At 69.0% G+C, this 12,851-nt stretch overlaps 2 protein-coding genes across 4 annotated transcripts; one reads left to right on the plus strand and one right to left on the minus strand.

Annotated features, from left to right (window-relative positions):
* Positions 1–745: 745 nt before the first annotated feature.
* Positions 746–4,867, plus strand: CAPG (capping actin protein, gelsolin like). 3 transcript variants are annotated; one of them, XR_011804729.1, is made up of 11 exons: positions 746–1,023; positions 1,500–1,559; positions 1,635–1,807; positions 1,890–2,044; positions 2,484–2,651; positions 3,256–3,405; positions 3,480–3,569; positions 4,063–4,195; positions 4,276–4,364; positions 4,442–4,580; positions 4,647–4,867. XR_011804729.1 is itself a non-coding variant. In XM_072027196.1 (10 exons), exons 2-10 carry the CDS (start codon positions 1,537–1,539, stop codon positions 4,505–4,507), a joined length of 1,047 nt encoding a protein of 348 aa, XP_071883297.1. In that variant the 5' UTR covers positions 746–1,023; positions 1,500–1,536; the 3' UTR covers positions 4,508–4,867. The 3 variants fall into 3 exon arrangements, 1 of the variants encoding a protein (XP_071883297.1); XR_011804730.1 differs by having other exon boundaries at positions 4,442–4,570; positions 4,637–4,867; XM_072027196.1 differs by having other exon boundaries at positions 4,442–4,867.
* A 606-nt stretch (positions 4,868–5,473) lies between these two features.
* On the minus strand, positions 5,474–11,586 carry DBNL (drebrin like). The gene is made up of 14 exons (XM_038172467.2): positions 11,432–11,586; positions 10,859–10,914; positions 10,219–10,331; positions 9,907–9,981; positions 9,671–9,817; positions 9,439–9,516; positions 9,205–9,356; positions 8,900–8,948; positions 8,676–8,750; positions 8,470–8,572; positions 7,680–7,781; positions 6,721–6,815; positions 6,506–6,611; positions 5,474–6,230 (listed from the first exon to the last, which is right to left on the minus strand). The coding sequence occupies exons 1-14, from the start codon at positions 11,512–11,514 to the stop codon at positions 6,091–6,093; spliced, it is 1,374 nt and encodes a 457-aa protein (XP_038028395.2). The 5' UTR covers positions 11,515–11,586; the 3' UTR covers positions 5,474–6,090.
* Between the last annotated feature and the right edge of the window lie 1,265 nt (positions 11,587–12,851).

Raw genomic sequence — 12,851 nt, forward strand, 5'->3', positions numbered from 1 at the left:
CCCGTCACCCAGAGCCACTTCGGACAGGCCTCACGGCACCGCGTGCCCCGTTCCTACCGGCCCAGCACCGCGCCAGGCCCCGGCAGGATCCCGCAGGCTCCCCGGGCCCCACGGTGACCGGGTTGGGCCACGTGGCCGTGCTGAGCCCCGCGCTCGGCACACGTGTGGCCCCCGGCCCGGCCGTGAGTCACCGACCAGACACGCTGCGGCGGGGGCGGCTGCTGGGGGGGGGGCTGCCCTGCGGCAACCAGTGCTGCCCAGTGCCGCCCAGTGCCTCCCAGTGCCGCCCAGTGCCTCCCACTGCACTCCGGTGCAGCACCCCTCCACATTAAGCTCCCCGTGCCGTGCAGCTCCCAGTACGCCCCCCCATGTAGACCCCCCCCAATATAGCCCTCCTGTTGCAGCCCCCATGCAGTGCACCCCCAGTACAGCTCCCATTATACTCCCCCAGTTTCCAGTACAGCCCCCTGTGCAGCTCCCAGTATAGCCTCCCAGTTCCCAGTACAGCTCCCCCAGTGCAGCCCCCTGTGCAGCTCCCAGTACAGCCCCCCCCCAGTACATTCCCTCCCAGTACAGTTCCCCCAGTACAACCCCTAGTGCCACCCCTCAGATACACCTCTCAGTTCCCAGTACAGCCCCTCCCAGTACACCCCCCCTTCCCAGTACAGCCCCTCCCAGTACACCCCCCAGTTCCCAGTACAGCCCCTCCCAGTTCAGCCCCTCCCAGCGCATCCCCCCCCTTCCCAGTCCAGCCCCCCCAGACCAGCCCCAAGAGGAGCAGGGAGCCGGGACCCCCCTGGGGACAACGGGTGACAGCGACCCCCCCCCGTCGGGGCTCCAGGACATCAGCAGGGCCCCGGGGGGGGGGACACGCGGGGACAGGCCCGGCCCCCCCCCGCCGTCCCCACCCTTTCCTGCCGCCTGAGTCAGCGCCACCCGGCCCCGACTTCCGCGTGTCCCACGGCTCGGGGGGTGTCCGGGGGGTGTCCGTCTGTCCGTCGGGGCAGCTGTCCGTCCGTCCAGGTGTCCACTTGTCTGGGGGGGTGGGGGTCCGTCTGTCCGTCCGTCCGGGAAGGGGAGGGGGGGGCGGTGTCTTTTGGGGTGCCCGCAGGCAGGGTGTGTGCCCGTGGGGATGTCCGTCCGTCCGTCCGTCTGTCTGTCCGTCTGTCCATCTACCTGTCCGTCTGTCCGTCCCGCCCCTGGGGGCTCCCTGCCCCGCGGGGCTTCTGGCTGCTGGGGTGTCTGTCTGTCTGTCCCCCCCCAGGTGTCCGTCCGTCCGTCGGGGTGCGTCCGCCTTCCCCACCTGTCCGTCTGTCCGGCTGTGCGTCGAGGCGCAGTCTGTCCGTCTGTCTGTCTGTCCTCACTGGGGTGTCCGTCTGTCCGTCGGGGCACCCACCTCCCCGTTGGGGTGCCCACCCCTCCTGCCAGCTGTCTGTCCGTCTGTCCTCCCGGCTGTCCGTCTGTCCGTCTGTCCATCACCACGTCCCCTCTCCCCACAGGACCACCCGCTCTCAGCCCGCCGCTCTCCCCGCCACCATGTACACGGCGCTCCCCAAAAGGTACCGACCTCCGCCCAAAAAAATCCCTCTCCCCTCCCCAAACCCCCTCTGACGCCCCCCCCCCTTTCCCCGCAGCGGCTCCCCCTTCGGCCCCGTGCCCACCCGCCCGGGGCTGCACATCTGGCGGGTGGAGAAGCTGCGCCCGGTGCCGGTGCCGGAGGCGTCCTGGGGCACCTTTTTTTCGGGGGACGCCTACCTGGTGCTGCACCTGGGGCCCGAGGAGCAAGCCCACCTGCACCTCTGGATCGGTGAGCACGGGGTAAGGGGGGGACACGACGTGTGTGGGGACGTGGGGGGGTCCCGCTGAGCCCCCCCCGTTCCTCGCCGCAGGCCGGGAGGCGTCGCAGGACGAGCAGGGCGCCTGCGCCCTCCTCTGCACCCAGCTGAACGCGGCGCTGGGCGAGCGCCCGGTCACCCACCGCGAGGTGCAGGGCAACGAATCCGATGAGTTCATGGAGTACTTCCCCCGCGGCGTCACCTACCAGGTACGGGGCCTCGGGACACCGAGGGTGCCAGGGGGGTGCTGGGTGTCCCCAGTGGGTGCTGGGCATCCCATATGGGTGCTTGGGCAACTCCGGTGGGTGTTTGGGCTTCCCAAACGGGTGCTGCGCATCCGTGGTGGGTGCGCAGGATGCCCCCAAGCCCCCAGTGTTCCCCCCACCCCTTTTGCTCCCCACCAAGCACGTGGCGTCCCTGCTGGGTGCTGCCCACCCGCAGTGCTCAGCATCACCCCTGGGTGCTCAGAACCTCCCCTGAAGCCCTCAGCATCCCTACCACGGCACTCAGCATCCTTTCCGGATGCCCAGTCTCCGTGCTGGGTGCTCAGCACCCCTCCTAGGTGCTCGGCACCCCCCATGGGTGCCCTGGCCACCCCTCCCTAGGGGTCGGTGTCCCCGCCGGGCGCTCAGCACCCTGTGCCTGCAGGAGGGCGGCGTGGATTCGGCCTTCAGGTCCGTGCGCCCCAGCGCTGGCCCCGGCCCCGTGCGCCGGCTCTACCAGGTGAAGGGCAGGAAGAAAATTCGGGCGACCGAGCGGGACCTGAGCTGGGCCAGCTTCAACACCGGCGACTGCTTCGTCCTCGACCTGGGTGAGGTGGGTGACCCCGGCCCCGGCCCCCAGACCCTTCCTGCTTGGTGCAAGTGCCCCGTGTCCGTCTGGGTGTCCGTATGGCCGTGGGGGGCCATCAGCCCCTCGGGGCGTCTCTCCATCCATAGCAGAGTGTTGGGTTGTCCACCTGTCCTTCTGGGTGTCTGTCTGTCTGTCGGGGTGTCTGTCTATCCCTAGGGGTGTCTGTCTGACCCTCCAGGTGTCCACGTGTCCGTAGGTTTCCATCTGGTTGTTCTTCTGGGTGTCTACCTGTCCTGGGTGGCCATATCTGTCTGTCCTGAACATGGCTGTGGGGGTGTCCTCCCGTCCGTCTGGGTGTCCATTTGTTGGGCTGTCTGTCTGTCCTTCCCACCATCAGTCTGTTGGGTTGTTCCTCTGTCCTGGGCATCCACTGGGGCACCTCCTCTGTCCGTCCGTCCATCTGTCCACCCACCCATCGGTTATCCATGTGGCTGTCTGTCCGTCCCTCTGGGTGTCCCTTGGGTGTCCCCCTGGACCAGCCCCGACCCGGCGACACCCTCTGCATAACGGTGACCCCGGGGCTGGTGCGGGGCAGTCCTGCCACCGCCGTCCCTCTCGGTGTCCCCAGACCATCTTCACCTGGTGCGGGGCTCGCTGCAACGTGCTGGAGCGCAGCCAGGCCCAGGAGCTGGCGGCGGCCATCCGGGACGGCGAGCGGGGCGGCAAGGCCCGGCTGGAGGTGGTGGTGGACGGCGAGGAGCCACCGGAGATGCTGCAGGTGGGTGCCTTGGGGAGGCGAGGGGACGTGGGTGCCCCCCCGGGGCTCTGTCACGCCGTGCCTTCACCCCACAGGTGCTGGGCCCCAAGCCCAGCTTGCAGGAGGGCAGCCCTGAGGAGGACGCGGTGGCCGATCAGAGCGCGGGGACGGCCGTCCTCTACAAGGCAAGGGGCTGGGCACGGGCTGGGGGTGCTGTGGTGGTCCCGAGGGGGTGGGGGCTGCTGGCAAGTGAGAGGGACGTGAGGGCATGGGCGCACGTGGCACCAGGGGAGGGTTGGATCGGGCGTCAGGAGGAATTTCTGCACAGGGAGGGTGGTTGAGATTTGGAAGGGGCTGCGGGGGGAGTGGGGGGGTCCCCATCCCTGCAGGTATCTGGGAGCTGTGGATGTGGCACTAGGGGACATGGGACAGTGACGGGGCTCAGCATGGTGAGCTTTGGAGGTCTCCAGGTGACCCCACGAACCTCTGGGCACAGCTGGGGCACGCTGCGGTGGCCACGGGACCGGGCAAGGCTGGGGTGGCCCCCGTAGGGGGGGGACATAGGGCTGGGCATGGCCAAGGCACGCTGTGGTGGGTGCAGGGGGCACAGGGACACACAGAGGGACACGGGGGTGGCCTGGTGGTGGCACCACGGCGGTGACACCCCGGCCACCGCAGGTGTCGGACGCGACGGGGCGCATGGACCTGACCGAGGTGTCCAGGAGCAGCCCCTTCAGCCAGAGCCTGCTGTGCCCCGACGACTGCTTCGTGCTGGACACGGGCGCCGGGGGAAAGGTCTACGTGTGGAAAGGTGCCTGGGGACAGGGACGGGGATGGGGACAGGGCAGGGGACGGGGCCCCCCCAGCCGAGGCTGACGTCCCCGTCCGCAGGGCGCAAAGCCAACGAGCAGGAGCGCCAGGCGGCTCTCAGCGTGGCCGAGCAGACCATCGCCCGCATGGGCTACTCGCCCCGCACGCAGGTGGGCACAGGAGGGTTGGGGGGGGGGCACGGTGACGTCCCCTCGTCCTCCGTGCCCACCGTGTCCCCGTCCCGCAGGTGGAGATCCTGCCGCAGGGCCGCGAGACGCCCCTCTTCAAGCAGTTCTTCACCAACTGGAAGTGAGGGGGGGGACACCGTGGGGACAGGACGTCCCCCTGCCCCCCCCGGGGCCATTTCCAAGGCCAGGCCACCCCCATGCCCACCCCCATCTCCACCCCTGTGCCATTGGTGCCACCCCATCCCCACGCCGCTGCCACCCCCGTGCCCCATCCCCTGCTGTCCCCAAGCCCATTTTGTCCCTGTGCCCACGCCTGTCCCCTGCCACCCCCCTCCCCACCCGCTCTGCTGCTGTACCTCTGCCACCTCCACCCTGCCCCGTGCCCACTCCCCGTCCCCGTGCCACCCCCGTGCCCCGTCACCGCCGTGCTCACGTGCCACCCCCCTCCTGCACCCGTGCCCTGGCAAATAAAGGCCTGATGCTGAGCCCCGTGTCCCACTGCCAGCCCGGGGGGGCAGGAAGATGAGGGGCTGGGGACAGCCGGGGGTGACAGTGGCCATGGCAAGGTCCCCTCGAGGTTCCCTCACCCTCCTGTCCCCACACCCTGCTGTCCCCGTGTCCCCTGCACCCCCCTTGCTCTCAGTGTCCCCAGGTCCCCAAAACGCCCCCATAGTCCCCTGTGCACCCAGACCCCCCCCCACTGCTCACTCCAGCTTTGGTCTCTGGCTGCTCTTCTGAGCAAACCTCGCTCCCTCGTTAGCCTCATCTCCAGCAGCAATACTAATTAGCCACCTAATTATCCCTGCCCTCACCCCCTGGCACACAAACCCGCTCGGCACAGCGTGGCCGCAGCTCCTCACCCATTGCAAAACCAGCACCGAGCCCCACGCCCAGCTCAGCTTCCCCTTCTTGAAGGGCTCTCGTTAGCCCATGCCCTCTGCCAGCCCTGTGCCAAAACACCGCCATTTCACCCCAAATCACGCTGAAAAGCCTCAACACGCAGGGGTGGGGATTAACCACGGGACGCGGGGCGAGGGGTGCGCAGAGCGGGGACCCCGATGGTGGCGCAGAGCAGCAGGGGCACGGCCGGGTCCTGTGCAGCCGTCACCAAAGAAAAGCCCTTTTATTGACCCGGGGGGGGGCACGAGAGGCCCCGGCATCACTAAAACCCGTGGTAAAACCCGTCACAGCCTGTTCCAAAAGCAACACCAGGGAAAGGAGCTGGAGGCGACCGAGAGGAAGGCGGCAGCCGGACCGGGCTCTTCCTTGTTCACAGTGAATGGGGCACGCAGGGGGGGGGGGCCTCGCTCACAGCTTTTGCTAAAATCCCCCACCTTGGCCTCGTTTGATCTCCTCCCCGGCCGGGAAGCCGAGCGCTGGCCGCAGCTCTGGGCTCCCTGCGAGGGGTCGGACCGCACAAGGGGCCAGAAGGGAGGGGAGCCCGCGGGGCACGCGGCTGCTCCGCGCCGGGACGGAGCCAGGGGGCTTCTGCCAGCGCCCCCGGGGGGGGCATTTATGGGGGCTCCAGGGTCAGGGGTCTCAGGGCCATGGCACGTCACTCAGAGAGAAGGCAGAAAGGCAGGAAGGAAGGGAGAAAGGAAGGAAGGAAGGGAGGAAGGGAGGAAAGCCACGCACTGCTTGGAAGAACCAGGCTGGAGCCGAGTGCTCCCGGGGGGCCGGGAGCTGCCGTGGCCCCGCCGCCCCCCCCTTACTCGATCAGTTCCACGTAGTTGGCGGGGAACATGCCGAAGTGGCCGTCGGGGCCGTAGCCCCGCCACCAGCCCTCGTCGATCATCTCGATGTTGGTGATGATGTTCTCAGGGTCAAACGAGATCTCAGTGTCGTCAGCTGCAGGGAGACGGAGGGGAGGGGAGTGAGGAACAGCCCCGAGCCCTGGGGCTGCCCCCAGCCCCCCACCTGCCTCGGGTGTCCCCCCCTCGGTGCTGGGGACCGACCCAGCTGCTGGCACGGCCGGGGCTGTCGGGAAGCCGGGAGGACAGCGAGAAACAGATTTTAGGAGGCAGGGAGGGCACCGTCCCCCTTCACTGCAGGGGGACGGGCAATGCCCTGCCCAGCTCTGGGCCCCGCGCCCCCCGTTTCAGAGGAGCCCCCCCAGCCCGTACCTGCTTGGTAGTCGTAGAGCGCCCGGGCACACAGCCCCTTCCCCGCCAGGTCCGGCGTCTGCTGGTACTCGGCCGAGTAGTCGTACTTGGCCCCATCAGCGTGGTCCTTCGGGAGGGAGAGAAGGGCAGGTTTGGGGGAGAAAAAGCCCCGAGGGGATCAGCGGAGCTCGGACCCAAGGGGACGCTCGGGGGGCATCCTGCCCGTGCCACCCAACCTGAGGTGGCTCCTCGTAGATGGCCGAGGCGTCCGGTGGCTCCTCGTACACATTGGCCTCATCCTCGGGGGGCTCCGGGACGCTCGAGTTGTACCCTGCAAGGGGAACGCGTGTCACCAACCCGCCTCCTGCTCCCCCCCTGCCGCTGTCCCCGATGTCCCCATGCTGCAAGGAGCGGGCTGAGCAAGCACAAACCCTGCGATGGGGAAAAGCGTGGGGCTGCGGGGCCCTAAAAAGGATGAGACGCGGAATTTCCGATGGGGAACCGAGTGAGCTTGCCCGAGATTCATCATTTCCTAAAATACCAGAGACGCAAATAGCCAGGCTCTGCTGCTTGCGGCGAGCAGCGGGGAAGGGGCCGGCGCCGAGACCTTGGCCAAGAGCAGCATCTAGTGGTGACCGCAGCGGCCTCGGGGAAAGGCTCAGCCTGGATGATGGAGCCCTGGCTGGAGGCTGAACGCCAGCAGTCAGCCAGGAGAGGTCACAGAGCCGCGGGGTGGGGGGGGCTGGGGGCACCTCCGGGCCCCTCTGGTGCCACCCGGCTCCAGCAGGGCCACCCAGAGCCCTGCACCACGTCCAGCAGGGTGCGAAGGCTCCAGGAGGAGGCTCCGGCACCTCCCTGGGGACCTGTGCCAGGGCTCTGACACCCACCCAGCATGGTTGGGCTTCATGCTGCTCAGGGGGAGCCTCAGGGCTCCAGTTTGTGCCCAGCACCCCTGGGCCTGGCACTGGGCACGGCTGGAAGGAGCCCGGCTCTGTCCCCTCTGCTCCCCATCCTCCCGCTTGGCTTCAGCATCACCCGCAGACCTCGAGCCAAAGCCAAACCCTGCCTGCTCTCTGCCAAGGAGCAGGGAGATGGGGACAAGGCAGAAACCGAGCAGAAACCGCTGCCAGCTCCGGGGACACTTTGGAGAGGCGCGGCGAGAAGCTTTGCTCGGCCCGGCAGCGAGGGCACGCACCTGCAGCGGGCACCGGCGATGCTGGCGGCGTCTCCCGCGCCGGGGGGCCGGGGCTGGGCACCGCGTTCGCCTCCCTCTGCAGGAAGGGGCTGCGCAATTTGCCTGCAAAAGGAGACGGAGGTGCTCGAGGAGGGGGCTCGGGTACCCCTCGCTCACCGCCTGCTCGCCACCGGGCTCGCCTCCCCAGCAGGATTTTCCAGCTCCGGTCCCTCTTGCAAAAAACAAGTTTGTCGACTGGTTACAGCAGCGCCGCAGCCGAGCAAACACGAAACCAGCACTGACGTGGTGCTGGGGAAGCAGAGCAGCTCGGAGGCCGGCGGCGCCAGCTCCCCGGGGATTTTCCTGCTGCTCTTATCTCGCCCATCGGTGCCTCCAAGCGCAAACAAGCACGGGGCCGCGCCACCGAGGTGCGCTCGCGCTCCTTCCGCAAAACCGGGGAACAGGAGTTACTGTGGGTTAATTCGAGTCGTTTTCTGGGGGCTGGGCTGCTGGGGGGGGGGATGTTGGCCTGGGCACATCACGTGTTTGCAGCAGCTTCCTCGGCTGCAGCCTCAGCTTGGGTTTTCTCAACTTCCTGGCTCCTGCCCCGCGGAGCAGCTCGGGCTCGTCGGCTGCGCGCGAGCAGCCGGGCGGGACGGCAGGCAGCCAGGCCGGGTTCCTTTCCAGCATTAATACGTCTCATTTACAAAAAAGAAGAAATCTAAAGCTCCCTGGGTACAGCGGGGTGTGGATACGGCAGCCTCGGGTGTTAATGCTTCCCCCCCCGCCTCAGGAGCCCCCCCGTGCCCACCTGGCTGGGCAGCAGCTGCCGTGTCCCCCGGTGCCGACCTCTCCTTCTGCTTGAAGATGTCCCGGGGGTTCACTGTCCTCTGTGCGATCAGCGACGCTGCCTCCTGCACGGGAACCAGGGGTTAAGCAGGGTCTGGGGGGGGGCTGGAAGGGGCAGAGGGGCTGGGAGCAGCCCCCCAGCGCGGTTCCCCCCCCAGCAATGCGCACCTGGGCTTTCTCCACCGACTCGCTCCTCCTGAAGCCTCTCCGCTGCTCGGCCTCTTCCTCCTCCGCCTGCTCCTTCTGTAGCACAGGAGGGGTCGGTGACACGGGGCCACCCCCCTGGGACCACAGAAATGGGGACAAGGAGGGGGTGCAGCGGGCAAACAGGGGGGAGCACCCCCTGGATTTGGCACCCCGAGACCCTCAGAGAGCCCGGCGCTGCTGCTCACCCGCTGCTGCTGCTCCCTGTCCCTCCTCTCCGCCTCCTGCTGCAGCCTCCTGCGGTGACACAGGGTGACAAAAGGACAGCGGTGCTTAGTGCCGCGGCCACGTGGGGACGGGGACAGCGCAGCAGGAGCTGCCCCAGGGAGCTGGGGAAGGCTCTGCCCGCGGGGAGCGATGCTCGGAGCCTCCCCAGCCCCGGGGAGGGCAGACACACGGACACGGACACACGGCCCCGGAGGGTCCCCCCTGCACCTCCCGCTGCGTCACGGGAGCGCGAGCTGGGGACATGTCCCAGCCCCCAGGGACTCACTTCTGGGCCTCGATCTCGTTGGAGCGGGCTTTGTATCTCTGCTCCCTCCCCGCCGCCTCCTGCAGCTCCCGCTCGCGCCGCTCGCGCTCCAGCCGCTGCCGCTCCTCCTCCGCCCGCCTCTTCTCCTCCAGCCGCCGGTTCTCCTCGTCTTTCTGCCGGGACACGCGCTCGGGTTGGCTCCACAGCCCCCAGCCCCGGAGCTTGGCTTCGGTGAGCAGAGAGCACGGCACTCACCTCGGCTTTGGCCCAGAAGTTATCCTTATTCACCCTCTTGATTTCGGACATCGCGTTCGTCTTCTGGTAGACGGAGCCCTGCAGGGCGGCAGAGCGTGGTGGGGCTGAGCAAAACCCCTGAGTTCCCCCCAAAAAATAACACCCCGAGCTCCGTCCAGCCCCGTGCCCGGCACATCACGGCACGGCAGGACGTCGCTAAGCTGATTTTGGGCATCTCCTAACACCAACTCACCACGGGAGCCTGGGGTCCGGCGTCCTGGAAGCGGCCGCTCTCCTTGTGGAAGCTGTAGTTGGCCCCCGAGGCTTTGGCCACCTTCTCCATGATGAGCTCGGGCTCCACGTCCTCCTCGGCACGGGCGTTGATGGTGACGTGCGCGCCCTGCGCGGGGACAGCCCCGGCTCAGGGGGGTGGCCCCGAGGTGGCACCTTCGGGGTCCACCCCGTGGCAGGAGAAGGATTGGGGGGCACCTTCAGGAAGCCGGCGACGGTGCTGACGTGGTTGGCGCAGGCTCCTTTCCGCACGTCGTTGACGCCTTCGCCCGTCTGCAAGGGAAACCATCGGCACCCGCTTACCGGGGGGGTCCCAGCCCACGGGGGGGGTCCCAGCCCACGGGGGTCTCTCCAGCAGCAGCACCTTGAGTCTGGGCTGCAAAACCGTCCCCATTTGGGGACCTCGGTGCTGCCTGGCTGAGGGGCACCCGGTGGGTTTTTTGGCCACCAGGCGTTTTTTGGCACCAGGGGAGGTCCCCGAGGTGTCCCCCTGTCCCCGTCCCCGCTCACCCAGTTGACGAGGACGTATTTGGGCAGGCCGGAGTTGGGGTCCTTCACCCTGCAGAAGGCGTACATCACCTTCCCGCTGTTGAGCTCCTCCACCATCTCCTCCAGGCCCCCATCTGTGCCAGGACAGGAGCGGGGCTGGGGTGCGCCCACAGACATCGGCACCTCCTGCCCAGCCCCGCAGCCCCCCCCTTAATTGGGAATCCCCCAAAAACCCCGCTTTCATCCCCAAAACCAAGCCCACCAGCGAGGATCTCTCCTCCTTTAAGCCCAGCAGAGCAGGAAGCGGGCTGGTGCTCGCCGGCAGCATCCTGCTCAGCCCGGAGCTCTCCTTCCTCACCACGATAAAATATTGATGGCCAACAAGAGGCATCCGATGCTCCGAGGGAGGGGACGTGGGGAACCTCAGACCCGCACCCAAAAGCCCCCAGCCCTAAATCCTGCCCCCCCCCAGCTCCTTGTTCCCCCCAGCGAGGTGCAGGCGGAGCAGGAAGGAAGGGGCCCGGCAGGGACGGGCGGCACCGGCAGGACCCAGCCTGGGAACCACAGCCAGGGCCAAGGGGGGGGGACGGGGATGGGGGTCAGGGGGCAGAGCCGGGTGCCCACGTCCCTATCCCCGGGGGGGGCCGTGCCCCGCGCTCACCCCCGCAGCCGGCCACGCGCAGGTCGTTGCTGTTGCCTTCGTAGGTGAACAGGGCCCTGCGGGACACCCCAGGGGGGGTGCAGGGGGGGGGGTTAACCCACGGCCCCCCCACCCCGACCTCTGTGCACCCCCAGCCCCTACCCCCGGCCCCCCACCCCCCAGCCCCCCTGTGCCCTCACCTATGAGTCCCCCCCCCGTGTGCACCCCCCAGCCCTAACCCCCTGCACCCCCCCCACCCCCCCCGAACCCTCCCCCATGGGTACCTCCCCCCCCCATGCACCCCCAACCCCCCCCCACTCCCCCCTCCCCCCCCTCCCTCCCCCCCTTCCCCCATCTCTTCCCCACCCCCCTCCCCCACCCTCATCCCCCCCACCCCTCCCACCCCCCCGGTGCCCCCCCAACCCCCCCACCCCCCAATTGCCCCCCCCCCACTTTCACTTTCACTTCCCCTCCCCTCCCCCCATTTCCCCCCCCACCTCCCCCATTTCCCCCATTTCCCCCCAGCCCCTCCCCTCCCCCCACCCCCCCCCCTTAATCCCAGTGCCCCCCCCAATCCCGGTGCCCCCCCCCCACCAGTCGGTGCTGCTCCCCGCCGCCACCACCCTGCCGTAGGCCTCCTGCAGCGCCCGCCCGTTCTTGCTGAGGTTCAGCGCCATGGCAGCTCCCGGCCCCCCCGCCCCGCCCCGACGAGGCCACGCCCCCTTCCCGTAGCCCCGCCCCTCGCCCCGCCCCCTGGGCCAGCCTAGCCCCGCCCCCTCTCCCAATCGCCCCGCCCCCTGATTGGCCCCGCCCCTCCCCGCCCTTCGCTGAGAAGGCCACGCCCCCTGTGTGTAGCCACGCCCCCTTTTGCTATGGCCACGCCCCCTCCTCGCATAGCCCCGCCCCTCATCTCCTCGCCCCGCCCCCTCGCTCACCCAAGCCCGCCCCCTTTTTATCCCCCCGCCCCCTGCCCCACGCCCCCCCCCCCTCCCGTCCCATCCCGTTTTGGGGCGTTTTGGGGGCATTTTGGGTTTATTTTTTCCCCCACAGTTCCGCCCCCCCCCATACCTGGCCCCCCCCCTCCCCGGCTGTTTTGGGGCTGCGCAGAGGGGAGGGGGCCTCTGGGGGGGGGGGGGAGCTGTGGGTGCCCCCCCCGGTACTGTGGGGCTGGGGACCCCCGGGGACCCCTGGGGACAGTGGGACCCCCCGGCACCCGCACCCCCTGGGACCCCTGGGGACAGTGGGACCCCCCGGCACCCGCACCCCCTGGGACCCCTGGGACCCCCCCTCTGCCACAGGACCCCTGGGACCCCCCCAGGCCCTCCAGACACCGTGGGGACCCCTGGGACCCCCCAGAACCCCAGGACCCCTGGGACACCCCAGACCCCCCAGGACCCCCCAGGACCCCCCAGAACCCCTGGGACCCCCCAGACCCCATGGATGCCCCAGGACCCCTTGGGGAACGTGGGACCCACGGGACCCCCCTCAACCATGGGACCCCTGGGACCCTCCAGGACCCCCCAGGACCCCAACACCCCGGGACCCCCAGGACCCCCTGGACACCCCGGGACCCCTCAGTGCCCCGGGACCCCTGGGTGCCCCAAGCCCCCTTGGACACCCTGAGCCCCCCCTGCCACTATGGGACCCCTGGGACACCCCAGGACCCCCGGACCCCCCCCCCCCCACCTCCCCCCTCTCCCCGCGCCCCCCTGCATGGCGGGTGCCGGGGTGGCCAGATGGCCGTGGGTGCGAGCACCCATGGGTGCCTCCTCCCCAGGCTGCTGGCACCACGGGGGGGGGGGACACGGGGGGGGACATCCCCGACGCCCCCACCCCAAAACCTGGCAGCAGAAATCACAGCGGGGGCTAAATCCCCCTCAATGGTCCTGCGTGTGGGGAGCTGCCCCCAAACCCTACAGATCTGTGGGGTTCGGGCACATCCCGGGGGGGCTTCCAGCCCTAACGAGTTGTTAATTAAAAGCAGGGGCAATCAAACCTCTGGGGGGGCTACGCG

This window comes from Anas platyrhynchos, chromosome 23 (assembly GCF_047663525.1).
Source record: "Anas platyrhynchos isolate ZD024472 breed Pekin duck chromosome 23, IASCAAS_PekinDuck_T2T, whole genome shotgun sequence".
Lineage (NCBI taxonomy): Eukaryota > Metazoa > Chordata > Aves > Anseriformes > Anatidae > Anas > Anas platyrhynchos.